Raw genomic sequence first — 25,736 nt, forward strand, 5'->3', positions numbered from 1 at the left:
TAAAATATTTATTTTATCAATCGATGACAGAACGTGCTTTTCACGCCATTTCTCGCCGATTGCGGATGCAAAAATAGCGACAGGCAATCAGCAAAAGAAATGACTTCTGGAATTTCAGAACCGATCCAATTTGAAATTATTTTTGAATCATTGCATTCTGCACAGCTGTCATTACATACAAATTGATTATATACGCACGTACGTACATATGTACATAAGTAAAACACCCAAATGACCATACATACATACACACACACACACTAGCAGCGAACGCTTGCAATGTACGTACATATATGTGCGTATCAAACTGCGGTCTTATGCCGATAGATTAATCAATATTTAATGTTTGCAATTTGCACTGTTCATTACGGCGAACTAAAACTTCAAACTGGCAGACTTGACGTTTATGTACAGAAATACTGATTTGCTGTCAGTGGCACATTTGAGCGAAATTTTGTGTACATATATATGCTGGTATTTGTTTCACTTAATCACTCGACTAAACGGGGTTTTTGTAAACAATAAACACAATATTCACTTACACACTCATCAATTAATTATTTAATAGCGAAATTTTCTTTGACAACACCATGAGGAACAGTAAAATCGCTTTGGTTTCAAACACCATTTCTTGTATACGACTTTACATACCAAACTAATTCATAGATATGAAAGCAAGCAATCCGCGATTATACAGGGTGCACCGTGCACACTTCCACATTTTAATCGGTCAATTCAGTTATTTGGCTGTAAAATATCGCATTCAGTGATGATAGCTTAGCTTTTTTCTCTTTAAATTAAGGTTGAAAAAGATAAGCAAGAAAAGAAATGTTTATATTTAACTGTGTATTTAACTTAAAAGAATACCAAATTTATAAGACAATTATCCATTTTATAAATGGATAATCGCTGTGATCACAAATATATTTGAATTCCGATGGAAAAGGTTTATATTTTCGAATGCGACCGAGAAGGGAATACAAATTCATGTGATGATAAAATAAACATTTAAAATGTTTTCTTTTATACGTTTTGCATCACACAAATAAGACTACTATAGGATTCTTTTTAGTGAGAATGCGTCGAGTGGAACAGTATGGGAAAGAAACATCTGGGATGGTCCACTTTATATAAAATTCCTTATCCCAGCGGAATGAATGGAAATTACGATATAAAACGAGGTATGCCAAACCAAAAGCAGCTGACGTGTACAGCTGAATCGCCTAGAACAGGCGGTGTGATGGCGATGTTAAGCATGTGCCGTACAAAAGGCTTTTTCCACTTTCGTGGGCATCATCCAATCTGCCTCGCTTTTTAATCTAAGCACTTTTAGAAGGTCTAAGAGTTAATAGTAGAATATCGACGTTCATACGGACGGACAAAGGGAACAATGGGGCGTACATTATGGTTGAGGTACATACATAGAAAACAAAGTACACAGTCTTACCGAAAAGACTGGTTCACTTTTTATTAACTCTGACATCCCCTCTCTTTCTTTAATGACGTAATAAAATTATGATGTGACTCATAACCCACAAGATAAGCTTGGGAATGTCGTGTACTATGCTTTCAAACGACCAGAGTATCGATTAACGCTTAGAGCTCTGAAGAAAACGGATGGACAACATGCTGGTTACCACCTATACGTGGTGGAAGAGATCCCAAACCAATAGGGTTCTTCAACAGAAAATGAATGTAGACATTAAATATAAAAGTATTTAAACAAATTATTTATTCATATATGATAATTCTTAGTTTAGATTTTCTTGTAAAATAACAATTTCTTAACTTAACTATGGATTAAAATGTCTAAGAAGTTAAATCAATGGAAATTATACGCCCAGTGCCATTGAAAGGCGGAGCCCCGGAAATCGCATCAAACGTACTACTCTCAGTGGTCTGATTTGTAGTGCTCTTTTCCGAATTAGCCGAATGAGCATACCAGTCTGTGATTGCGACCAAGTTCTTAGAAAAATTGCAGTTTTCCTGATTGTATTCCTTTCTGTGTCCCTCAGAATCAGCAAAAGTATTCGTTGTACTCAGAGAACCAACCAGTGAATGATTGGCTATCGAGTCCACGGTACAGCGACTAATTACAGAGTTAGCCTTATAGTTTGAAAAAATATATAAAGATTGCTGTAGGGGCTTAACTGAACTATCGACTACTACTGATTCTGACTCTGGAGCACATTTGCTTGGCTCGACGGCCCGGCTACTGGGCAACTTTCTGCTGTTATGCGTATGTTTTATTACAGTAAGTGCATCCGAGCCAAGTCTTTTGGGCGAGCCTATTGTTGGCTCTGGCTGCTCATCGTCGTCCGAGGAGCATAAGTCAATTGTATCAACAACTACTTCCTTTGTGGGTGAAATCCTCCAGTGCGAGTTGAGCGAATTGTGGCGTGTTAGTCTTATATTGAGTTTTGTATTTGCAGTGTGATTTTGCTCTTCCATTACGTGTTCGGATATTTTTTTCAATCTGACTGATATTGGACGGCATTGCTTAATCAGCGGAGAGTTCAAAAACAAAAAGTTCTCAGTAGTGTCCCTGCGTTTAACAAATTGACGCCGCGGAAAGGAATATATGTGATAATTGTGTTCATGTGACTTTTTAAATGTACAATGCACTGTAGTGTTTGTTTTTTTTTCGAAATACTTTTGCCTGGTATTTGATTTATTGATCAACGGAGTGTAACAAAAGCGTTCCAGGCGTTCCTGTCTTTCCGCAATATATTCCATTGATATTGTTTGTTTTGTCGACTTCAACAATTGCTGTCCTGCAGGTGATGAAATTGGGATAAACGAACACCTACTAAACGAATGAACTGTTCGATTTCTCCGCGATGGTAAACGCCTCTTTCTGTTTGATGTGTCCGTTGATGTTTCTTCGCTGAATGAATATGTTTTCTGTTTCTCTTTAGATAAACTATTATCGGAGGATTTGGGCTGCAGGTTAAAGTTTAAGAGAAAGGCGTTGCGCTGTTCGATATCTTCGTTTTTCCCATCACTTTTGTTATCTGGCTCAGGGGAATCACAAAGTATAACGTCATCCTCCATGCAACAAATGTTTTCGTGTTCCTGTTATGCAATAGAGTTATTAACTATTAACTTTGGCAATCTTTTGCAATCAACTTACGAGTATAGCTTCTTTAGAATAAAGTTCCGCATCACAGTTGTCGCATAGGTATATATCAAAAGGGGGTGGCTCAACCATCATATGCTGTACGTTTTCGCTAATGGAACTGTTGTTCTTTTGCAGCAACAAACACTTTCTGTTTTTTTGTTGTCTATCATATGACTGCAAAATAACCAATTCAGAATGAACTAATGCTAAAACCCAATTATTCAAAGTAGACTTACCATGTTTTCATTTCGAAAGGTAACCAACAGTTTGTTGTTCCTTCTGTCATACAATGAAGTTGTTGAGTTATAATTGTTTATGAATCTTAAGCTCGCGTGTTCATACGCAGCTAAGTCGTTACAAAATCTTAATAGAAATAAGCTTTTGTGAAATTGATAGCATATAACCACAATTTCTTTCATTTTTTCCATCCAATTCTGTAAAATAGATACAGGTATATATTAGCCATTTATGGGGGTGAATGTTAAAATCAAAAGGTAAGGGAAAAAAGCTTACCCCAACAAATGCTTTCGGCTTTTTGAGCGGAATCTCGAAAGGAGCGCTTTCGGGCCACCATTCTGGTTCACTGCAATCTATTTTCTTTGGTAAGTTTATATGTCCTAAAGAGCATTGCACCATGAAGGGAATAAAATTTTCTAACTGGGACTCCGTAATTTTTTCTAGGGATGTTGGATATCCGTTCGCAAACAAAAGCGGTAGGTTGGATATCATGTTGTGTTGAGCTTTATCCTTTTCATCCATTGTCACTGCAAGTGAATTAAAATGATATATTTTATTGACATGTTATCGATAGTTTTCCTGGCGAACCGATAAAAACGATTATTTACATATGTTCTTAAAAATTCGAAACTACTATACTTTCTTAAAACCCAAACTATCTTGAATATTTATTAGCAGTTGGGATAAGTGAAGGGCGCAGTATATCTTGACCAGGAGTGGATCTAATTATGACCGTATGTCTGTCCGTCCTTATGAACGTCGAGATCACTACTTAGAGTGATGAGTAAACTCAATTAGGTACCGTGTAATATTCGTTCTGTAGTCCTTGATATTATATATTGATCATTTGTTGAGTTGATCCGTCTGCCTATCCGTCCGTATGAAGCGCGAAATCCCGTGCCACGTAGAAGGGAACGTTCCCAATACTACTAGTCAAGTCGATACAGCCATATCTGTCTGTCCGTCCGTATGTGTCCGTATAATCGTAAAGCTCTCGGGTACTATAAAAGCTACCTTGGAATTGAATTGCCACGCCCACTGTAACGACCAGGTATCATGATCCAGAATACATAACTGTTTCTGCCCCTTTTGTTTTAGAAATATCTAGTTTAGTGACTGCAAAACATTACTACTTTGCAGGACCATTTGATGAACGGTCACATTAAAAATTGGCGAGCGATAACCACAAAATGGCGAAGATCCAGACTGTCCAGTCCATGGCGACAATCGATAAAAGTATCGAGGGATTTTTTTTTTTTTTTTAAATTACAATTCCTGAAATGTACCTTTATTAGGTACTACATATTGTACACAAATTGTACCAATGGCCAGCAATATGATTAAGATTTTTTTTTTTAAGACTTGTTTTGCCAAAGACGTTGCCACACTGGTTTAGAACCAAAGCAAGTGGTTACGCCTAGCGATTTCATGAAATTAACATGAATTGGAATGTTCCCACTTACAGGTTTTTGCGATTTCGCCTCGCGAATGCAGTTTATATGAGTTATATATTCTTGTGGCAAGACACGACCAGCGTTTCACTTTTGAAAACGGGGCAGCTCATAAAACTTGCGTCTAACTGCAGATTTCCTTACTGAAAAACCACGAATTGCTCTCATATGTGTACATGCACACACACGCGCACACACACACGAGAAACACGCATATGTATACCAAGGGAATTGGAATAAGTTTGCAAATAAAATTTTTACTGCATAACTAGGGACATTTTTATACGTAAACGCACTCACACAAGCACATCTAGATAATTGTACATAAACACAAATAGTCATATGTTAAATGGAGTCATCACAATTATGCTGTGGTATAAATATCCCACCTGATTTAGACGAGTGTATGTAATACACGCAACGAAAATTACTATATTCATCATCATTTGAAATATAATTTGAATAGTACACACTTATACGTTAAACTGGTTGATAACGAACATTTCGACACTGATTTTGTATGGCAATACATTAAACTCAGTGCTCTGGAATTCTCAGTGCTCTCTGCATATACATATCACTGTGTGAATCCATTAGAAAGGAGTCTCAAGAACCAATCAAAATAGAATCTCCATCCGTACGCACCAAGAATTCTCAATGATTAACAAAACGGTAGACACCGAGATCTACAATCACAAATATGATAACATAGTTACAGTACACAACACTTTCTTCGTAAAAAAAACTATTTGTTGTAGTTGCTATCGAATAGTCGAAGTGAGAACTGACTGGTAAATGGCTGAGATAATTGTGACAAATACTACCCAATCTTCAAATTGAAACGCGAAAACGGAACAAAATGTGGTGTTCCACTTTTATTTTGTTCTTAAAATAGCTTTTTACTGTAAATATAAAACAATGTACTGGGATTTTTATGTAAAATCTAACATCAAATTAATTCGGTTCCGTAAAACGCAGCTGACGCAAACAGCTGTTAGTCTCTTATACAAAGTAAAGGAGAATTTTATACCTTTACGTATTTTTGTGGTTCAGGAATATAGAATAATGATCAAATACTAAAAGTCAACTTTAAACATATAAACATTTTTTACATATTATGATATCCTTTTCTAAGTAGCATACAAGGTCGAGGTCAGTGGTATAGTAATTTTGTTAAGGAAAAGAAGAAGCATTAAATAGTTAATTGGAAGATGCCAAATAACTCAGTATGCCTCTTTCACAACATCTCTTAACGCATCACCGACAATTGTGGTGAACATTTTGTTGCAACCCATCACAAAGTCTTAACACTCTTGCGAAAGTAGCAATAAAACAACACACTGTTGATCAGGTAACCTGTGCAAAAGTTCGTAATCTCCAAAAAATCGATAAGGTGCCACGTGGAACTTACATTTCGCTATATTGAGATCAAACTTCTTTTTTTTTAGTTCATTTCAGGCACTTATAATTGGTTTAATTGTATGGACGCTTTGCAAAAATTACAATAAATTAGTTTATTTACTTCCACTTCAAAAAGCAGTTCGTATAAAAATGAGAACGTGTTAAAAATTAAGTGAAGTAAAAATAATTTTTGTATTCCATTTCCACCGTTTCTTTAGCAATAAAAATAAAATACGATAGTGTAGATATCGATATACCTGCATTCCTTACAAAACGTGTTATCGTATTGTTCTGCCAATTGTGCAACGTGTTTGAGCGAATCTGCGAGGAAACAACTAAAAATGAAAGTAGAGGCATTGGACAAATTCTGGGCTGACAAGAGCCGCTACGATCTTGCCGAGAAGCGATTCTACGAGGGTCCCCAGAAGGTAAAATCACTAAGCAATCCTAGCCATAAGTACTTAAGTTGATAGCCAGTTTCACGTGGCCGGTAAAGCAATTCAAATGGTTTCGGCAATGTTTATTGCAAATCTGTTTGTTTTAATAGCAAGGACGCCGAAACACACATGTTCTAAACTTCAATACACGCGTAGAATGATCTATAAAAAGATTTCTATATTTATCTGCCTTTGATTTTCAATTGCTGTGTTCATATTGCACATTACATTGGTATATTCTTGTAGCTGTATGTAACAGGTGAACGTTGAACACTTTTAAACAATATAACTATGTGCGTAAAGTGTATAGAAAAACGAATTGTGAGAGAAAACTAACTATAGCAAGCCGAATTTTTAATGCACTTCCCGTTTGGCAATTGGTATAAATACAAAATATAGTACGCAAAACTTAGGTACTTAACATGACACCTACACAACAAAATTCTTTTATTCAATAAAAATGTGCCAAAAACACATCGATGTATATATACAAAGTTAAAACATGTTGAAATTCAGGGAAATACTATAGTTAAGTAAAGGTTTAAGTACGTTGTATTCTATCTACACAAATATTAACAAAATGTATAGCACTGCATTGTATAATATTATAAATACGTGCAATTTTTGGGCTGATTAGAGTGAGGCTTATCAGTATTTCAACATGCTTGCATGACAACAGACTTGAAGTAGATGCCCGTACATAAAACATCTAATTTTGCTTAAAAATTATTATCCCTAAAATCCTTTGTCAACCATTCGATACACCAAATGTCAGTTCACACAAGTAATCAATGGTGTTGTCTTATTTTTAAAGGTAACTGATCGCAGCCACTACAGCCCATTAGTAAGCGAAATCGCAAAGGCTAGGGAACACATACAGAACTCGCTGGAAAAGGTAACTATTGTGATAAATCTTTGTATTTCAACATTTGATTTGATCACATTCCTAGGTTTCTTTCGGTTTCTTTAAAACTTTGTAGAGAATTGTGTAATTATTATTTACATTATATTTAGTCTGTACTTATAATCAATATGTCCCTATGAGGCTTTGAATTTGAATTATTAAGCAAGCCTTTTGTGTTTCCAGATCGATGGCGTTACTCTGGACGATGGCTTACAGTCCGAGCTGGCCAAGCGTCTGGCCCAATTGGAGGGTGAACACAAGGATTTGAAGACCCAGGTTACCTTGTTGAACCAACTTTTGACTGCCACAGTGAAGCGCTTGGTCGCCGTGGAAGGTCAGCTGAAATTGACGAATGGAGAGTCGAAACAGCCCGAGGCCGAAGCGAAAAAACCAGAAGCAAATGACGACGATGACGATGTGGATCTATTCGGATCGGAAAGCGAGGAGGAGGACGGAGAGGCGGCCCGCATTAGGGAGGAAAGGCTGGCAGCCTATGCTGCCAAGAAGGCCAAGAAAGTTCAAATTATTGCCAAGTCGAACATCATTCTGGATGTTAAGCCGTGGGACGATGAGACCGATCTGAAGGTTATGGAGACGGAAATCCGCAAAATCACCCAGGACGGTCTACTGTGGGGAGCTTCGAAATTCGTGCCAGTTGCCTTCGGCATCCAGAAGCTGAGCATCTCATGCGTGGTTGAGGATGATAAGGTTTCCATCGATTGGCTGACTGAGGAGATCGAGAAACTGGAGGACTTTGTCCAAAGTGTTGACATCGCTGCGTTCAACAAAATCTAAGGAGTAACATATATTTTTACAATTCACGATCGGATTTGCCTCATTACAAATGTGTTTTCGAGTCATCTAAATAAATATTTTGATAAAAACAACTTAAGAAACTGTATTTGAACTGGGTTTAAGTCATGTATTCGCCATTCTTTGATTAATTAAATTAATTTACGCACGAGTATAAAAACAAGGCAAATTACCTATAAAATAAATATTCCAGGTCACAGCTAAATTATGCACATATGATTAATGATTAAACTGAGGGACTAGTTTCATAAGGCTCTACAAATTATAAATAGTTAATCATAAGTTATTCAACCATCTTAAAGCATAACTTCGTTTTCGGGTCTCGTCGACGTTTGGCGCTTAAACTCACAACTGCCAGGAGAATGTCGCAGCGTGGTCATCGCGGTGCTGGTTGGAGCACACGACTTGGTCAAGCCAGCGCGGGTTCTGGTCGATGCACTGCTCGGATTTGATTGCAGACCTATAGATTAAATAAATGCAAATTAGTTAATTGAACTAACTGCCAGTGAATTGATGCCACCGAAACTTACCAAACTTAAACATAATTTCGTTATAAATTCTGCGCTTAAACACGAATATGATGAAGACAAAGATTCCAAGTAGCACATTGAACGAATCGCTGATGGTCCAGAAGAAGGTTTTCTTGTGATCGTAAAACAAAATGCTCACTATTTCCAACAGCCATGTGATGCCCATTACGAAACACAGTTTCGTGTTCATAACGAATCTGGTTTTGTCCTGAAAGAATCGTCTTTTCAGAACTGGCTTGTCGCTGTTCAAGCTCTGCATCTTGTATATCTCATTCTTCACTTTGTTGCAATATTTCATCGTGAGCACGAATAGAACCAAGTTTATAATGAAGAGTATGCCAACTGGACCCGAAAAGAACAACAAGCTGGCTGAGCCAAAAGAATCATCTGGAATTAATACAAAAATACACAAATACTTTAATATTTAAAGCCTATTTTAACTAGATTTTAACTTACACGTAAACCAGCAACGACCGTGTCCAAAATTTGGGCGAACTGCATCCGGTAAAATGTCAGATTTCGTAAAAGCTATGGTTATTGCAGTTAGCAAAGTTGGTAGACCCCAGCCATAACACGAATACCAAATAAACTGCCTTCGCAGGTCGCTCTTTTCGCAGCTTTTAATCTTCGTTGATCTGCAATTAAATAGTAAAATTATTGTAAGATTTTAAAATTTATAAAAGCCTTTGTACTTACCCAAATGTTTTCCAAATGTCGAAGGAAGTAATGTTCATCCAAGAAAAGGCTGCCATTAAACAGAAGTACACGAAAAAACCTGCAAGATACAATACAGAAATAAATGTATTATTAACTAAAGAAGTTCGAAAAGGAAAAAATATCTCTCTTAGGCTCTAAAAAAAATGTAACAAGAAAATGAGACAGAATACCCTTAAACAATTACGAACTTGACGAGTATAAATATGAAGGTAATAATAAAAGTGAATGCTATCGATTCCCCGCTTTCATGGGATAATAACTTGTCGTCTCCTGTCCCAGCAGGATTATTAAACTAATTACTTAATGGCTGCACTACCCACCAGAAAGAAAACAGATGTCGTCATTCGAAGTGGGTCGCAATTGGCCCAGCGCGATTCCCAGATATGCGGCAAACAAGCTGCTAACGAGGCAAATTAGGATTTTGCCGGGCAGGTTCCTCAATTTGGCAATTGAGACGTAGACAATCAGTGTGAGTGCATAGAAGCAGCAGGATATGAGCAGGCCAATGGGATACATCTTGAAGCGAATCCTGTCGCCGGTCACCACCTTATTGTCAAAGCACAAAAATGTATACAGCTGCTCTGAAAGGAACGAAGGCAAATAATTAGGATTGCACAATACAATACTGTACAAAATATGTCGATTCAAATAGGAAGGAGTTTACCTTTTGATTGGGTCTAACCCGCTCCACGCAGTACTGGGTATTCGTGTAGGTTTTGAACGTGTTATGAATGATGAGTGAGCCATTGGACGGATTAATCGTATGCGAATCGTCTGGAAAATTATCAGGATCCAAGCGAAACTTTGGACACTGCAGGCCGTGAACAATTCCGAAATCTGAAAAGTATTGAACACACACTTTACAATCTGACCTATGTCAATAAAAAGGCAAATGTGTCATTCCACTCGTTGATTAACCAGATAAGAAAGTTTGACAAAAATAATTAAAATGACAGAGCTAACGAAAAATGTCACTACTAATGTATGACGTAGATAACTTCGATAGCAACATTTGCCAGGCACTTGAAATCAATTGTTTATACCACCTATTTGATCAGACAAATGGAAAACATCAACATCGATTGCTTCCAATTCTTAATAATATTTTTGATCATTAAGTTTACGACTCTAATGGGCGATTACTGCGTTCAATTGGCGCTCGTTTCCTGCTTGGAAAAACCTATAAAAACAACTATAAAACTGGTGACGACATACCTGAGGGTTTTGAGAAGTTTGCGTTGATATTTAGGTTCTGAAAACCCTCGAATTTGAAATCGGTTCCATCGATTTTGCAATAGGTACTGAAGTTTCCTTTGGCATACATTTCACCTTCGGCACAACAACGTCGAATACAGGGTATTTTTTGGCAAATTTTCGTTTCCTGACAAGCACGCACCAGGAACTTCTGTTCCGGAAATGCTCCGCCATCCAAATCCGCATCGCCGGAGTCGTGTATAGCTTCGATGCAAAACTTGGAGCTGGGCAAACTGTTGGATCCATCTTTCCAAATCAACGAATTATTATGAAAGTGGACTTTTCCGGAGGACACCGTATATTCCACGAGTGCTCTGTGGTCGGAACAGTTTAGGGTGTTATCAAAAAATATAATTGGACTGCTGATGATGGAGGTATAAACAAAGAAATCGCTTTCGCCCGGTTTGCATGTATTATTTTCGGAAACGTAAATAAATCCCTGTGGGCAGCACTTGTTTACAAATCCAACACTTTGAGACGGCACATTCTTTTCAAATTCACAAGATAAAACGATGAGACGTCTGTTTAATAGTCCAATGCACGAGTTATTTCGCAAATTCAAGGTGCGTTCACCTAAATCACTTATACTCAGACTGCTAAAGTTCTGGCACTTTGATAGTGCGAATCGGTGGTGGCCTGAGTCATTGGTGGCTTTTTCTAATCCAAGGCCCATTGGTGCTATCAATTTGCCTATCACTTGGGCAAGATCCGGAAGTTCACTGATGTTGCTTGCGGCGGAAGCGCACTGGAATATTTCCGCATTGCCCGCACTGCGGCTGTATTTGAATAGTAACGAATTCGCGGGGCAGCATAACTGAACGGCGAGCACTTTTGAAATGCCACTTAAAATCAGGCACACTAAACTTAGTCCGATGTGCATTGTTTACGCCTCGTCTTTTATTTTCAATGACCAATTTGCGAGCTTGTGTAATGTTTGTATCTTTTCTTAGAACGGACTTTTCATATCTTATCATTGAGGAACCGTTATCGGACCATATACACTTCGAACCGCATGCAGTTGCCGGATTTAACGAACTGAACTGAAGTCTTCGCGATTCCTTCGCGAGCAAATGCGAATGTTTATGGGTAAACATTTGGCCCGCACACAGACGGACACAACTCGACGTATATAGGCAATACATTTATGGATTCTCGTAAGCTTATACAAATAAGTTATGCCCCATGGAGTGCCCAACACTTAGCATGCTGGGGGTGCTCACGGATGGTATCAATACACCCAAATGGCCGCATATTTATTTAGGTACGTTGCTCGTACACATATCTATCTACACAATTCAATTGATGACTTTGTACACTAGCTTCTGACGGCAAGACAAATGCGACTGCTTGTGTTAACATTGTGCAAAGCTCATTAAGGGGAAATTGATAAGGTACACAGATACACACATACCTACAAAGGTGGGTGAGGTAGGCAATGGATCCTTTAATCGTCTAAGTACGCGACGTACCATTAATCACTTAGAAACTGTCAAGGATACGCAAGTATTTATCTTTTCAATTAACTTAAGTCTAGTTATTAGCTGACATATTTCTTTAGTTTCAACACGGACATAAATGCCATTTCTTTATCTTCCTTTTGTATAATATAAAAATCTCCCCTATACCAAGTACTATTTATTTATTTTAATATAAATATATAAATTTAGTCATTTTCCAATCGGAATACGCAGAAACAAAGCATAAATCTATTGTTAAAGAAAGGACTTAGAAAGCAAAAACATAGTGGTGATAGGATTAAATGATTATATATATTTTTATTTATTTTATTTTATTGTTTATCAGTTCGTTTCTAATGTGTGCTTGAGAGATATTTAAACATATATTTAATATTTTTAAATTATATATGAAAGGTTATTATACATATAAATCGACGACAATCAATTTAAAGCTCAACTAAGATGTTCTACTTCAAACACGTTCGAAATCTTCCTGTCGTTCCTACTAGAAATGGAACAGGTCTAAGTCCTGTTCACACTGGCAGCTGCTTCATCTGACAAAAATTTAAAATGCATTTTGTTTTTGATATAATTTAATGGTGTTTTTAACCCTCCGGGGTGGAGTTGCTTATTGAAAATGATTATCGTATTAATTTAAAATTAAAATAACGCATGTAAGCTGCGTTACAAAGGTGTGAAATATTTGAGTATACATACATATGCACCTACAGGTTTTATAAGAGTAAAATTTAAATACCGGATTTTATTTTGAAATAAAATAATATTTAATTAAATGTGGACCACATTAATTATGTTTATTTGCTTATGTTACGCCATATATTCAAATATGGTACCACAAGTTGCAAAATTTGTTTCATTCCAAGGTTCCAAATCAGTCAATATATATTTATTATCTACACCGAGTGAAAATATTTTCCGAGTCATCAGAAATTTGTATTATTGATAGCATGTTGTAAGGCGACTCGACTATTTTGAAGCTAAGTGAAATTTTATATTGAAACGCAAAGTTGAATACGTGAGCAGTATATGAAAATCGGTGAATACAGTGACTTCATTAGTCAACCGAAAGCAAAAAAGAGCGAAATACATTTTTTAAACAAACTAAACTAAAATTTCACTGTGAATAATGATGACTGAAAAGTTAAATTCTGGGCACACTAATTTAACAAGCAAGGGGTTTGTATATTTTATATTTATTTATTTGTTTTCACAAGAGGACCCACGCTTGGTGTCCCCACAAACATAATATGCATGCGTATTCATCAGCCCATATTTATGGTTAGATTCCGAAAAGACAAGCCGTTTTCTAGTTTAGAACGTAAATCTTTACAAATAATTGAGCATGTAAAAGCCGAAGATCTATATTTTAGCAACATCATGTAGTTAGGTTGTTTTCACTTAACAACTAAACCTGCAGAACATGTTATCTAATAAAAAAAAACCAAACAATGTAATTTCCACATTTATTTCACTTGATTGTATGTATTAGCGGAACATGTGTACATATGTATAAAAGAGTTATGTACATATGTAGTTGCAGATGTGCACTCGTGGAAATATTTACCGCTAAAAATATTGCTAAATACAATTGCATTGACTTAAATCATTTAGAAAATAATGTATTGATGTAAAACTTCTATTTGGCGATTCTCAACTTTTGAGATCAGAACAAAACAGGTATTTTTTTTTTTTTTTGCATTTCAGCGCCGTGAACAGTTATTCGTGGGCTGCCATTTTAAAATTTGGAGTAGCGTTTCTTTTTCTCTCCTTCATAAAAGTGCGAAAGAGAAAAAATGTTGAGTTTAATCGCATTTAGATTGTTCAGTTCTTAAACTCAATTGTTTAATATTTAGGGCATTAGCCAACTTTGCTTACGATTTTAAATCAATATTAATATTATTATTTTTATTAATACATGGCTTAGACTTTAGCTTAAAATAATACATAAAAGAATTAGTTTACAAAATTCTAAAAAACCAAAATTTTTAAAAATTAATAAAAATTGTTTTAATTTGCAAGTCCAAATATATACACAATTTAAATGCTTGACCTACTTATAACGTAATACTTTAATTACCATTTTATTATTTTCTTTTCATCCAGGATTATAAATGATCTTCAAATTGCTGGAAACACAAGTGACGATATGGGCTGGAAATCAAAGCTGAAGCTGCCGCCAAAGGACAACCGATTCAAAACAACTGTGAGTTTGCCGACAAATCAATCGGAATTTATACAATTCGGAGCACATAAGAACTAACTAAATAAATGTATTGCCTTACTCAGGATGTGACCGATACGCGAGGCAATGAATTCGAGGAGTTTTGCCTTAAAAGAGAACTGCTTATGGGTATATTCGAGAAGGGATGGGAGCGCCCTTCGCCAATTCAGGAAGCAGCTATTCCTATAGCTTTAAGTGGAAAAGATGTGCTGGCTCGGGCCAAGAACGGCACAGGCAAGACAGGAGCCTACTGCATCCCAGTTTTAGAACAAATAGACCCAACCAAGGACAAGATTCAGGCCCTTGTGATGGTCCCCACCCGAGAGTTGGCGCTACAAACCTCACAGATATGTATTGAGCTGGCGAAACATCTTGATATCCGGGTAATGGTCACAACGGGAGGTACCATTCTAAAGGATGACATTCTTCGTATTTATCAAAAAGGTGGGTTTTGATAGTTAAAAAACATAATTCGGTTTAATTGCAAACTTTCTACATTTCCCTACGCCTGCAGTACAATTAATTATTGCCACTCCCGGACGAATATTAGATCTGATGGATAAGAAAGTTGCCGATATGTCGCATTGCAGAATATTAGTTTTGGATGAGGCCGATAAGCTATTGTCGCTTGATTTTCAAGGCATGCTGGATCATGTTATACTAAAGTTACCAAAGGATCCACAGATCTTGCTATTTTCCGCAACATTTCCACTAACAGTCAAGAATTTCATGGAGAAGCATTTACGCGAGCCTTACGAGATCAACCTGATGGAGGAGCTAACACTAAAGGGTGTCACTCAGTACTATGCATTCGTACAGGAGCGCCAGAAAGTACACTGCTTGAATACGCTGTTTTCGAAGCTGCAAATCAATCAGTCTATCATATTCTGCAATTCCACGCAACGTGTCGAGCTATTGGCCAAAAAGATCACAGAGCTTGGATATTGCTGTTACTACATACACGCTAAGATGGCCCAGGCACACAGAAATCGAGTGTTCCACGATTTCCGCCAAGGACTCTGCCGCAATCTGGTGTGCTCCGACCTGTTCACCCGTGGTATCGACGTGCAGGCCGTGAATGTAGTAATCAACTTCGATTTCCCTCGAATGGCAGAGACATACTTGCATCGAATTGGTCGCTCAGGACGTTTCGGTCATTTGGGTGAGTTTAATTTACATTCTCATTTCATATTTACCATCTATTAACAAATCTCTGTTTCGCGTTTTAAGGTATTGCTATTAATTTGATAACCTACGAGGATCGGTTTGATCTGCATCGGATTGAAAAAGAACTTGGAACCGAAATAAAGCCTATTCCGAAGGTCATAGACCCCGCCCTTTATGTCGCAAACGTTGGCGCATCCGTTGGCGATACTTGCAACAACAGTGATCTGAATAATTCTGCGAACGAGGAGGGCAACGTTAGCAAATAAAACGGATATGCCCTTGTGTAACGCTAGGATCTGAAATAGAGTCTAAATCGTGGAATCAATAAAAACAGATGAACTATTTCAGAAATCAAAATTGTATTAAATAAATGGAAAGCAATTCAATTTTTAAATGCGCTCTTAAGATAACTGAAGCGAATGGTCTGTAAAAATGAGATCGTTTACTTGCATTCTGTGGGTTTTTTGGTGCTGAGAAGTATTACTGGCTATCTTAGATGATTACTAGTTGGGATTTGATAAGAAAGTTAGGCTCTATCATGCATCCTAAATGGCAGGCAAGCGATTAAGTTCGTTTATTATAAACCTAGTTTTGGTAAAGGGATTAAATCAAAAAATAAGCCCAGGATTTTAGGACAAACTAAAACCTAGATTTACTTACATGGAACACTCACCATTGGGATAATCTAAACCCAATGATTAACTATATTCCTTGAAAAGTACAAAGCGATAATTATAATTTAAATAAAATTTATTTATTAGCATCCAAAATTGTAAGCTTTGCTTGTCAGAGAATATTTACAATAAATGTACAATATTAAACAAATCATATATGTAGGATAGGGTCATAAATTTCCAAACTTTACGTATTAAATATGTTCGATGAGGAGGAAGAGGAGTCGGATTGGTCAAAGTCGATTTTCGCATAGGTATTCCCATCCTCCGGGCACGCGGACACCGGCGGCGATTCGCGTGATCCTCTCTTCAGGTATTTAGCTGGATTTTGGCCGCTGCAATGGGGAAGATCTAGGCTGGCGTAGTGCAGCTCCGGCTGGGATATGCGAGACGACGACCGTGAGGGGAAATTCAAATCTTTAATCTGTAGAATGTTCTGTGGTGTGCTTGGATCTGTGCCAGTGCTGCGCGAATCGGCGGCTGGCTTTGCTGAATTTATATTGAATTTGGTGAGTGAGCTGCTGCCGGCGGTGGCGGTGGCATTATCCGGAATCGTATTCACACTCTCCGTAAGTCTATGCGTACGATCCAGGTTATCCTTGTGCATACCCTTTTGGTATAGCTTCGATGAGATGAGTGAGCTGTCGCTTTTGATTTGCAGAATTTTGTAGCCGGCTTCGTTAAATTTTGTGAAATCATTCGCTTTGTCCTTGATTTGTGTGTAGTCTTCGCTGCTTATCGAATGAACCAACTTCTTTTCCTCATGCCCGCCTATATCCAAATTGTTGTTCTCGACAATCTTGTCCGTCAGATTATTTAGCTTATCGCTCTGCACGCACACCTTCTCGCAATCAATTTGATTTGCTGAATGCACATCATGGCTTTTGCTTTTACTCTCGACATTTGTGGGTTTCAAGCTAAAGGGGTTGTCATTCAGTGGCGAGTTCGACTTCTTCTCCTCGCTTCTGCTGGGCTGCTCTCTCCATTTCTCAGCGGATATATTGTATGTGCTAATTTTGTTTAGATCCTGCACTGGTGCGGCTGTTGCGGTGAGGAGTGGCGGTGCTGTAGTCTGATAGTCTGATAGCTTGAGCTTCTCCACTTTGATTGGAAGGCAATTCGAACTGGGAGTGTATCCATTACCGACTGGCTTCATCTCGAGGTAACCGTCCTCGGATGTGATCGCTGTGTTATTCAGTTTGCTGCCATTGAAAATGTCCTTCTGACTCGTGGCGTGCAGAGTTAGGCTGGAGCTATCCGTTCGGGGGGCTTTTGGGAACACGTTTTCAATGTATTTCGGAATTTCATTGTTCTTGATGAACTTCTGCTTTTCCAAATTGGTTGCTTGTGAAAAATCAATTTCCATTAAGTCACTCATTCGGTCGGAGTTTATCTGGTTCTTCAGACTGAGTAGTGGAGCACTTGTGGACTTCTTTTGCCGATTGGCACTGCTGCCATAGCTGGATCCCTCCTTGCCAATGCTACTCTGACTCCTATTCGACGCGAACTCATGTTTATTGTCCTCCACGAGGACCACTCGCTGCAGGTCGCAGCGCGGTATCTTCGACTTGGAGCCAACCGAGTAGGCACGCACGCGATTCGGATTCTGTCCCGTATCATTCAAGTGGCCCAGGCGCTTATTAAACTTTAAATGCTCTACCTTGTTGCCTATCGAATAGGCGCGAATGGGACGACAGCATCTGTAACAACATGTGATTGCATTATGTGGCACAGTTAAAGCGAAACGAGTACTCACTGGTTATCAGAGTCCAGATCAAAATCCTTAGCAAGTTTTTCCGACGCGTGCTCCGGAAAGTTGAAATGCAGGGATGCATCTTCCAATCGCTGCAGGTCAGCCTTCTCCTTTTCATGGATAGCATCGGTAGGATTGACTGGATTCATCGGTATGTAGTTTTCGTCACTTTCTGCAGTTAAACAAAGCCAATTGATCAGCTACTTTTAATGTTAATAAATGGTTTTTGTTTTTGCATTACCATTTGGTTCGGTGACTTTGCTAGATTCCGCACTGGCAAAGTCATCAATGTTTTCCTCGGGAATAGCCGTCTCCGATGTCCGCGTGCTAGTTAATGAAATGGTGATTATTATTAAATTATTAGTGCTTATTAACTATTTGATAGCAACGCACTTTAATCTGTAGTGGCTAAAACTGCCGTTGTCGTCGGATTCATCGACACTAATTGATGACTCTTCGGATTCTGAGCATCTCAATGGCATGGTGAACGTTGGACTATTACTATGCTTGTTGGTTGAGTGCGGACGGATGCCAGATATAGTATTGGATCGCAGTCCATGGTTGGAACCAAAGTACGTTTGATTGCTGGACTCGCTTAGGGTTCCATTTCTGGTTGGTAAGCTATCGCATCTCTCTCTGCCAAAACCTAAAACGATATCATTTAATTAATTCTGCAATATAACATTTAATTAAAGTATTTACCATAGTTGTGGGGCGAACTGCAGCTGCGCAACTCGAGAGAGTTTTGACTATTTTGTATGACGTTTACGTTTATCGGCTTCGAAGCTTCGTTTGCAGACGACGATCGCTTTCTCATGGGCTCGTGACTTAAGTCAGGTCTGTTCTGATAAACGTTTATTAAATTCGTGTTCGACTCTGTTTTGGCTGACATAGCGCTGAAAAAAGAAAACACAGAATTATTAAAGTTAAATGGGAGGATATGAATGAAATCGTGGATTAGTTGTGATGGGAGCTAAGTACCTCAGTATCATGTTGTGCATATTAGTTGCAACAGCTGCATTATCCGTCTCCATCCACAGATCACCAGATCCCAAGACACTTTGGCGGCCGAGTTCCACGTAGAATATACATTGTGGGGATGCATGACCGCATCTGAAATTAAGTCCGAATTATACTCCAATCCCTTGCAGTTTTGCTGGCAACAACTAACCGCCTGATCGTGGTCAAAAGTATTTCAATGCTCGCAACGCGATCCTCGCCATTGGGCGTCTTCTCCGGTCCAATGCACACGAATGTCAGGGATTTTGAAGTAAGGCAACAGTGGTAGGTTCCGGTGATTCCAACTTTCTCCGAAATACCCTTCTTTTGAATGACAACTTGCCAAACTTGGTCTGCAAAGCGAAATGAAGTGTTTAGGTTCCATACAAAATGGAAATTTGAGTTTGGCATACCATAAGGTGAGTGCGCTGTTCCATTCGAATTGGCTATGTTCCTTTGCAGAACTAGTAGTTTGTCCAGCCATTTGCGTAGATCATTTTCGTTCTCGAGAACGATGCCAAATCCACCGTCTCTGGAGGAGAGCACAATGACAAATCTATGCTTGGTGTCCAAGCGGCGATTGATGTTGAAGCAATTCTTCAGATAGATAACCCTTTTTGGCTCGGCTCTTTGCAGGAACTTCTTTTCGGTATCGTAGTACTCCAGCCGGGCTGACGAAGTGCTCGTCTCCTCGTACAGCACAAAGAACTTCTTCTTCATGGTCTTCAGCTTCTTGAGGTAGCCACTCAGCGCCATGCCGTCATCCGATATTGATGCCATGATTTTCAATCTTAGTTCCTGCAAGGCAATGTGTTTTTATTACTTGATTTGCAAGGCTTTCACTTTTTTGTACATTAAAGAACACTTTTAGTGTTGTAAACACATATATAATGGTTTTTGCACTGCAATTTAGAAACATATACCCAAGTTATAGGGTTTACTAATGTAGAAAGCACACGTTTTGTGCAAAACATTTCCTTTTCTAAGCACAAACAACACAAAATATTTCCAAATGCCGGAACAACAAATCGCTTTTCACAACGCAAACACGCGAAAAGCATTTGCAATGTCGGCTGTGCAAAAAATCCTTGCCGTCTGTCAACATCGAGCATCGGAAATCGCAATCAAAACACGCAATTACGTCGTTTATGTCAATATTCGAGTGCAGCTTACGCGGCGCGACGTATTCGAATTGGGATGTAAAGCGATGGAATTCGGAATCGGAATCGGAATTGGATGTGGAATTGTGAATTCATAATTGGCTCACTGTGCTGGCGCTGTAAAGATTGTTTATTTCGTTTTCAGGTTTCTGCGCATTGCATTAAGATAACCGCAGCTAGATGCTCATTTTATTATACATATATGTACGTACATATGTACATACATAAGTACGTGCGCGCGTATGTTTGTACATATTTTGTTTTATAGATGAGCATCATAAATATATATACATATATATATATTTATATGTACATATATCTGTGGAATTCTAATACATCTTACATACATATGTATCTGCGAGTTATTTTTCCCCGTAGGCATGTATGTACAAACAACGATACATATGGCACACTCTGGTGGTATCATTTACAAACGCACATGGATATGGGTAATAATACCTCAACGACAATGTGGCTGGGACATGTGTTACCTAAGGCGTCGAGCTGCCCGTATGCCCGATATGCGCGAAATCAGTGTTTACAAGTTATCCGCGCGATACATTTAGCATTTGTATTATTATTGTTCACCAACGCAATTCTTTATTATCAAACCCACATTTATTCGCGATGACACTTTGCTGTTATCGTTATCGCAGCATAGGAATAACAGAACGAAGTTGCCATCCCGGTCTCTACACCGGTGAGAGTTGCCATCCCGATTTCCACACCGGCTCATTCGATATTAATCGAGTTATCGAATGACCGTTTGATTCGTTTAAATTTAGTATAACAGTTTTTATTTAATCATTTTAAAATTATTGTATTTAAGAAATGTTTTTATCGTAAATTAAAATTATCTACTTTCTATATTATAAAATTTATAAAATTATAAAAATATATATCGACTATACCGAAATATTTTATATGGTTAATTTTTTCCCTTTTAATTTTATGAATTAATGCAACGATTAAAATTTAATTGGCTTCTAAGAACAGGACAATGAAATCAAAACTGGTATTTAACTTAAGAAAACGGGCTCAAAAAACAAGGATGAGTAAGAAATTACAAAGTTTTGCATATTGATTTTATTTTTTAATGGTTACTATATTTTTAAATACAATTTGAATATTTTATTTGTTGTAATAATTTAACAATACACGCCGTATTGTTGGTAAGCTTTAGTTTTCTTGTGACTGACTAAGGAGGAAAAAGTCGTTCTCTACCGCGTTCTATTATTTGTGTTGTGTGCTTCGTAGTCCATGACTTCCTCATAGATTAGCTCCTTCCACTGCTCCACAGTGTGTTCCCTCTCGTCCACGCTGTGATCATATGGCTCCGGAGCGGGCTGCAAGAGATGCGTGCAATTAAGCGATTAAAATCATTCTATTCGTAGAAATCCAGTTCATGGCAGGGTCACTTACAGCATCCACTTCCTCAGCATCATACCACACGTTGATATATTCATGCTTCAAAGCCTCGTCCACAGATATCCGCTGCTCTGGATCAATGACTAGCATTTTACTAAGAAGATTTCTAGCGTCAGAAGCCTTCCGGCGGCTATTCTGATTATTATCGTTTGGAAACAAGCCATCGGGGAAAAGTCTATCAAATGAGTATCCAGTGTATCTAGGACGATTTTCCACATAGTTTCGGACGGTTGGCTGTAACCGCTGCATAAATGAGGGAGATGGTGTACCTAATTGCTCTGCAAAGAGAAATTGTTACAGCCATAAAGAGAATCAAGTTATAAGATCCAGGATTAGGCAGCAACTTACCAATAATTTTATTCCACTGATCTATATGATCCGTTCCAGGAAACAGCACACCGCCCCGTATCATTTCGCCCATGATGCAACCGACGGACCATATGTCCACGTTCTCTGTGTATCCCATGCCCAAAATGACCTCTGGAGCCCTGTAATATCGGGTGACCACATAGGGAGTCATCATGAAGGTAGTTCCTGCAGTACGTGCCAGACCGAAATCCAAAATTTTTAGAGTGCAGTCGGCCTTTACAACTATATTGGATGGCTTTAAGTCCTGCAAATGAAGTATTGCTTATATTTCGTACTCTTTTTAAGATGCATTCATACTGTACTCTGTGGATAATTCCTGCTGAGTGTAAATGTTTTATTCCGCACAACATTTGATAAAGCAAATAGGACATTCTGTCGTGGTCCAGGTCCATTTGGATGACCTGGCAGAGATTAGCGTCCATCAGCTCCATGACCAGGTAGACATCCTGAAACTCCTCCAAGTTCCTTTGCGGCGTAAAAGCATTAAGTAAGCCAATAATCTACGGATTAAACTCTTTTGTTTAGTAACAATTTGCAGTTGAGGGGGCAAGTTGCATACGTTTTTATGGTTAACAAGCTTCATTAGCTTGAATTCCCTATATGCTCGCTTGGCATGGGTTACATTTTGGAATGGTCGAGATAGTTTCTTAATCGCCACATTTTGCTGGGTGATAGTATCGTAAGCGGCGCTGTAATGCATTTCAAATTCAACAAATTATATACTTTCTTTCATATTTTAGCTCATCTTATCTAATCTTACAAACAATATACAATGGAGCGCCACAGATATGACTTCATGTTGCTCATGCGACGCTCCCAATAAAATATGATTACCATTTGATTATCGCAATGAAAGTATAAGTTAAGATCATATCTATATTCTAGATATATCTCCATGCATAAATATCTTAATTTTTTATGCCAACAACTCTTAAATGTATTATATGTAATAACATATTGATTACCACTTACCATACTATTCCTTGGGCACCTGATCCTATGGGCCGTAGGTTAATGTACCGACTGTGGATGGTGAAGTTGGTGTCTCCCACCTCGACGGTGTAGTGCTGGTGCTGAGCTGTCGTCATTTTTCACTGATTTTATTTATTACTAGTTGAGAGCAAGGAGCATATCGGCCTTTTCAAGAGGGTAAATAAGATAAATCAATACGGTATTTACAGTGCGATTCTGTTTTATATAAGGAGCAAAGACGGCCGTATGTATGGCTCCATTCCGAATGGGTGGAGGCAGTTTTCAGACAACTTCGTCTGGGATTAGGGGGTAGGAAAACATTAACTTTGGCTGGCCTTATTTCGACAGAATGTTATGGCCATTAAGTGGGTCTCTGTTGTCGCGAGGGGTGAAATTTACTGGCTAGTGTGTGGCGAGTTTGTTGCCAAACCTCGAGCAAAAAATATCGAGTTCCTTCAAAAAGATACAATTGCATAACGCAGTCACTTATTTGAGCCGACTTCGAATGCCGAACCCCCTCTTCTATTGATAAGCATTTAAATGTTTGCCGCACACATGTCGAATATGGTTGGAAAAACACCCAACAGAAATCACCGACCGTTTCGTTCTTTGAGCAAAGTGTTTAGCGGCACGCACAGGAAAAAAAACCGATTTAAAATCGATATGTCGGCTTAAACATAAATGTACGGAATGTTGGACCACAGCGATGTACATAGGTTCATGCGTATGCATGCCGTTGCCTGTGTAAATATGTACATACACACGATTTGTATGCTGATGAAAACTGTAAACTTCTACTGGTATACATATGTATATGTAAGATGTAAGCCACATACATACATATGCACATACAGTCACACAAATGTGGGTCGATAATTTAGTAACTTTTCAAACTATCTCTCAGATAAAAGATATTCCCCGTGTATTCGTACATCGAAAAAGCGCTCGTTTGTGCTGCAGATAATAAAGCGGTCTTCGCTTCGGGTAGTGTCGATATGTAAACGTTAGACATTTGCGCATACATAGGTACATACACTCTTTGGGCAGTTGACATTTTATGTTAAATATCAATAATTTTTTTCATAACCGGCACAACTATAATTGCTTTCAATCGATTATGGCACGTTTTGCAGGAGTGTTTCGGGGATTCGACATTTGATGGGAATAGAACGTAATAGAATATTTATTTACCATTTAACGAAGAAGTACAGATTTTCTTGTGAAAATATAAAATCGATTTTTTTTCTATTTTATTCTACACACTGGGCACTCAAAGTGGCGAGCATTTTAAACTATGTTAATGTTATTGAAATTTAAGAATCAACTATCTGCGGCACTTTCGCATGAGAATAATTGTACATGGATACAATACAATATACGAAAATCTATTGGAATATTCGATCACAACAAAGTTACTTAAATCGGTGTGACCAGATTGCAGTAGGACCAAAACCGCAAACGGCTAAAGTCAGTCACTCGGCTTTTGATTATAATCAGGTTTAATTAAGGTTTGAAAACCTAAAAAGTGTTAATAACTTACAAGTAAAAATATACACATGCAAATTTTTAAATAAAGACTCAAAACGATGTGGGCGCAGTGTTTCATTTCACAGTTCCGGTCATTAGAGATTCCTTCGCTCGACTTATCGAGTGTACATCGAATGACGAATGAGAAATACTGTCATCACTAGCAATAAATAAAAACAAAAGAGTTGAAATACAAAGCGATATGAGGACGGTTGGTTTTTGGCCACTGATGAATCACAAAAGCTGATAAGTGCTAATTTTAAAACCTTGTTCTTGCAGTCATCACCAGTACTTAAATACCTCTTGGAGAAGGATGTACAGGTGTCGAAGCATTTCGTGGTAGCCGTCTCCAACCTGTCGTTCTTCAAATCTCTGCGAATCCACAGCAGATTTCTGGAGATATCCTGCGATGGAATCGCCTGGTTCGTCTCATGGATCGCCTTCATCTGGTTGCTCAGCTCGAAGAGCTTGTATCAAATGCAAGTCAATATGCTCTTCGGTCTAATACTGGATGTAGTGATCGTGGCCGTGCTGAAAGCGCTGGTTCGTCGCAGGCGACCGGTGGCCAGCAAGGATATGCTGACCATTGGACCCGATAAGTTCAGCTTTCCCTCAGGACACGCCTCCCGAGCGTTCTTCGTGCTTCTGTTCTTCGCCAAGCTGTACCCGCTCCACATCGTATTCCTAATGCCGGTTACAGCTTGGGCTGTAAGCGTGGCCATCTCACGGCTCATCCTCCAGCGTCATTATGTTTTGGATATCTGCGCCGGTGCTGCCATCGGAGTGCTGGAGGCACTAATCGTGGGGCTTCTGTGGATCAGCGAGGAAACTGCATTTAGCATTGTGGGCTTTGTTACCGAGGAAACTGTCGATAGCATGGAGTAACGCAAATTTACGATTGGAACACCGAAAGCAATAGATAATCTCTAGATCATTACGATGAATGCTTTAACCAAATACATTGTTAATGTTAAATTCATATTATTGTGTATTTCGCATAATTTTTCTACCCGTATTCCCCTGTGAAAAGTAAAAGTGTACTTTAAATGAGACTAAAGTCGTTATACAACCAACTTAAATAAAATAAAATAAATATTAAAGATTTTAAAGATATTTAGATTAT

At 38.3% G+C, this 25,736-nt stretch overlaps 8 protein-coding genes across 17 annotated transcripts in view; 3 read left to right on the forward strand and 5 right to left on the reverse strand.

The window, feature by feature from the left end:
• The window catches only part of LOC117146689 (LIM domain transcription factor LMO4.2), a 2,270-nt gene extending 1,603 nt beyond the window's left edge, over positions 1 to 667 (reverse strand). For both annotated transcript variants that reach the window (XM_033313077.1, XM_033313067.1), the window contains exon 1: positions 543 to 667. The gene's annotated coding sequence lies outside the window, so the exon portion shown is untranslated. The remainder of the gene's footprint in view (positions 1 to 542) is intronic.
• A 1,040-nt stretch (positions 668 to 1,707) lies between these two features.
• Positions 1,708 to 5,592, reverse strand: LOC117146188. 5 transcript variants are annotated; one of them, XM_033312134.1, is made up of 5 exons: positions 5,311 to 5,592; positions 3,635 to 3,885; positions 3,358 to 3,555; positions 3,134 to 3,295; positions 1,708 to 3,075 (listed from the first exon to the last, which is right to left on the reverse strand). In XM_033312134.1, exons 1-5 carry the CDS (start codon positions 5,339 to 5,341, stop codon positions 1,810 to 1,812), a joined length of 1,908 nt encoding a protein of 635 aa, XP_033168025.1. In that variant the 5' UTR covers positions 5,342 to 5,592; the 3' UTR covers positions 1,708 to 1,809. The 5 variants fall into 5 exon arrangements, with proteins under 5 accessions (XP_033168025.1, XP_033168026.1, XP_033168029.1 ...); XM_033312135.1 differs by having other exon boundaries at positions 5,283 to 5,592; XM_033312138.1 differs by having other exon boundaries at positions 5,455 to 5,591.
• Positions 5,593 to 6,489: 897 nt separating this feature from the next.
• Positions 6,490 to 8,435, forward strand: LOC117147891 (probable elongation factor 1-delta). 2 transcript variants are annotated; one of them, XM_033314990.1, is made up of 3 exons: positions 6,490 to 6,638; positions 7,462 to 7,542; positions 7,735 to 8,435. In XM_033314990.1, exons 1-3 carry the CDS (start codon positions 6,552 to 6,554, stop codon positions 8,344 to 8,346), a joined length of 780 nt encoding a protein of 259 aa, XP_033170881.1. In that variant the 5' UTR covers positions 6,490 to 6,551; the 3' UTR covers positions 8,347 to 8,435. The 2 variants fall into 2 exon arrangements, with proteins under 2 accessions (XP_033170881.1, XP_033170890.1); XM_033314999.1 differs by lacking the exon at positions 7,462 to 7,542.
• Positions 8,436 to 8,473: 38 nt separating this feature from the next.
• On the reverse strand, positions 8,474 to 11,846 carry LOC117147875 (G-protein coupled receptor Mth2). 3 transcript variants are annotated; one of them, XM_033314958.1, is made up of 7 exons: positions 10,827 to 11,846; positions 10,276 to 10,448; positions 9,932 to 10,187; positions 9,591 to 9,669; positions 9,351 to 9,529; positions 8,895 to 9,281; positions 8,474 to 8,824 (listed from the first exon to the last, which is right to left on the reverse strand). In XM_033314958.1, the coding sequence occupies exons 1-7, from the start codon at positions 11,743 to 11,745 to the stop codon at positions 8,661 to 8,663; spliced, it is 2,157 nt and encodes a 718-aa protein (XP_033170849.1). In that variant the 5' UTR covers positions 11,746 to 11,846; the 3' UTR covers positions 8,474 to 8,660. The 3 variants fall into 3 exon arrangements, with proteins under 3 accessions (XP_033170849.1, XP_033170865.1, XP_033170857.1); XM_033314974.1 differs by lacking the exon at positions 10,827 to 11,846 and having other exon boundaries at positions 9,932 to 10,192; positions 10,276 to 10,363; XM_033314966.1 differs by lacking the exons at positions 8,474 to 8,824; positions 8,895 to 9,281; positions 9,351 to 9,529; positions 9,591 to 9,669 and having other exon boundaries at positions 10,054 to 10,192.
• Positions 11,847 to 13,295: 1,449 nt separating this feature from the next.
• On the forward strand, positions 13,296 to 16,102 carry LOC117136165 (ATP-dependent RNA helicase me31b). The gene is made up of 5 exons (XM_033296910.1): positions 13,296 to 13,519; positions 14,447 to 14,546; positions 14,630 to 15,008; positions 15,079 to 15,726; positions 15,795 to 16,102. Exons 1-5 carry the CDS (start codon positions 13,470 to 13,472, stop codon positions 15,995 to 15,997), a joined length of 1,380 nt encoding a protein of 459 aa, XP_033152801.1. The 5' UTR covers positions 13,296 to 13,469; the 3' UTR covers positions 15,998 to 16,102.
• Positions 16,103 to 16,463: 361 nt separating this feature from the next.
• On the reverse strand, positions 16,464 to 20,968 carry LOC117136160 (insulin receptor substrate 1). Of its 2 annotated transcripts, none has more exons than XM_033296897.1 (9): positions 20,809 to 20,968; positions 19,571 to 19,955; positions 19,330 to 19,510; positions 19,140 to 19,271; positions 18,861 to 19,054; positions 18,552 to 18,804; positions 18,400 to 18,485; positions 18,162 to 18,330; positions 16,464 to 18,105 (listed from the first exon to the last, which is right to left on the reverse strand). In XM_033296897.1, the coding sequence occupies exons 2-9, from the start codon at positions 19,935 to 19,937 to the stop codon at positions 16,593 to 16,595; spliced, it is 2,895 nt and encodes a 964-aa protein (XP_033152788.1). In that variant the 5' UTR covers positions 19,938 to 19,955; positions 20,809 to 20,968; the 3' UTR covers positions 16,464 to 16,592. The 2 variants fall into 2 exon arrangements, with proteins under 2 accessions (XP_033152788.1, XP_033152778.1); XM_033296887.1 differs by having other exon boundaries at positions 20,777 to 20,968.
• Positions 20,969 to 21,459: 491 nt separating this feature from the next.
• Positions 21,460 to 24,475, reverse strand: LOC117138729 (stress-activated protein kinase JNK). Its single transcript, XM_033300963.1, has 7 exons — positions 24,278 to 24,475; positions 23,087 to 23,251; positions 22,674 to 22,803; positions 22,417 to 22,614; positions 22,094 to 22,358; positions 21,740 to 22,023; positions 21,460 to 21,663 (listed from the first exon to the last, which is right to left on the reverse strand). The coding sequence occupies exons 2-7, from the start codon at positions 23,200 to 23,202 to the stop codon at positions 21,538 to 21,540; spliced, it is 1,119 nt and encodes a 372-aa protein (XP_033156854.1). The 5' UTR covers positions 23,203 to 23,251; positions 24,278 to 24,475; the 3' UTR covers positions 21,460 to 21,537.
• Positions 24,476 to 24,729: 254 nt separating this feature from the next.
• On the forward strand, positions 24,730 to 25,592 carry LOC117138745 (phospholipid phosphatase 6). Its single transcript, XM_033300964.1, has 2 exons — positions 24,730 to 24,824; positions 24,893 to 25,592. Exons 1-2 carry the CDS (start codon positions 24,816 to 24,818, stop codon positions 25,496 to 25,498), a joined length of 615 nt encoding a protein of 204 aa, XP_033156855.1. The 5' UTR covers positions 24,730 to 24,815; the 3' UTR covers positions 25,499 to 25,592.
• Positions 25,593 to 25,736: the final 144 nt, after the last annotated feature.

This window comes from Drosophila mauritiana, chromosome 2L (genome assembly GCF_004382145.1).
Source record: "Drosophila mauritiana strain mau12 chromosome 2L, ASM438214v1, whole genome shotgun sequence".
NCBI lineage: Eukaryota > Metazoa > Arthropoda > Insecta > Diptera > Drosophilidae > Drosophila > Drosophila mauritiana.

Coding starts and splice junctions, on each gene's coding strand:
- LOC117146188 (XM_033312134.1), bottom strand. CDS start 5,341: ATGTATTGCCATACAAAATCAGTGTCGAAAT. Junction 3,556..3,634: donor AGCCGAAAGCATTTGTTGGG/GTAAGCTTTTTT, acceptor TCTATTTTACAG/AATTGGATGGAAAAAATGAA. Junction 3,076..3,133: donor ATTCTAAAGAAGCTATACTC/GTAAGTTGATTG, acceptor ATTGCATAACAG/GAACACGAAAACATTTGTTG.
- LOC117147891 (XM_033314990.1), top strand. CDS start 6,552: ATGAAAGTAGAGGCATTGGACAAATTCTGGGCTGACAAGAGCCGCTAC. Junction 6,639..7,461: donor TCTACGAGGGTCCCCAGAAG/GTAAAATCACTA, acceptor TTATTTTTAAAG/GTAACTGATCGCAGCCACTA. Junction 7,543..7,734: donor TACAGAACTCGCTGGAAAAG/GTAACTATTGTG, acceptor TTGTGTTTCCAG/ATCGATGGCGTTACTCTGGA.
- LOC117147875 (XM_033314958.1), bottom strand. CDS start 11,745: ATGCACATCGGACTAAGTTTAGTGTGCCTGATTTTAAGTGGCATTTCA. Junction 10,188..10,275: donor GGGTTAGACCCAATCAAAAG/GTAAACTCCTTC, acceptor CTTTCAGAGCAG/CTGTATACATTTTTGTGCTT. Junction 8,825..8,894: donor CGAAATTATGTTTAAGTTTG/GTAAGTTTCGGT, acceptor TTTAATCTATAG/GTCTGCAATCAAATCCGAGC.
- LOC117136165 (XM_033296910.1), top strand. CDS start 13,470: ATGATGACTGAAAAGTTAAATTCTGGGCACACTAATTTAACAAGCAAG. Junction 15,009..15,078: donor TCTTCGTATTTATCAAAAAG/GTGGGTTTTGAT, acceptor CTACGCCTGCAG/TACAATTAATTATTGCCACT. Junction 15,727..15,794: donor AGGACGTTTCGGTCATTTGG/GTGAGTTTAATT, acceptor TCGCGTTTTAAG/GTATTGCTATTAATTTGATA.
- LOC117136160 (XM_033296897.1), bottom strand. CDS start 19,937: ATGGCATCAATATCGGATGACGGCATGGCGCTGAGTGGCTACCTCAAG. Junction 19,511..19,570: donor AACAGCGCACTCACCTTATG/GTATGCCAAACT, acceptor TTCGCTTTGCAG/ACCAAGTTTGGCAAGTTGTC. Junction 18,486..18,551: donor TTTAGCCACTACAGATTAAA/GTGCGTTGCTAT, acceptor TTCATTAACTAG/CACGCGGACATCGGAGACGG.
- LOC117138729 (XM_033300963.1), bottom strand. CDS start 23,202: ATGACGACAGCTCAGCACCAGCACTACACCGTCGAGGTGGGAGACACC. Junction 22,615..22,673: donor AGCTTGTTAACCATAAAAAC/GTATGCAACTTG, acceptor TTTAATCCGTAG/ATTATTGGCTTACTTAATGC. Junction 22,359..22,416: donor CAGCAGGAATTATCCACAGA/GTACAGTATGAA, acceptor CTTCATTTGCAG/GACTTAAAGCCATCCAATAT.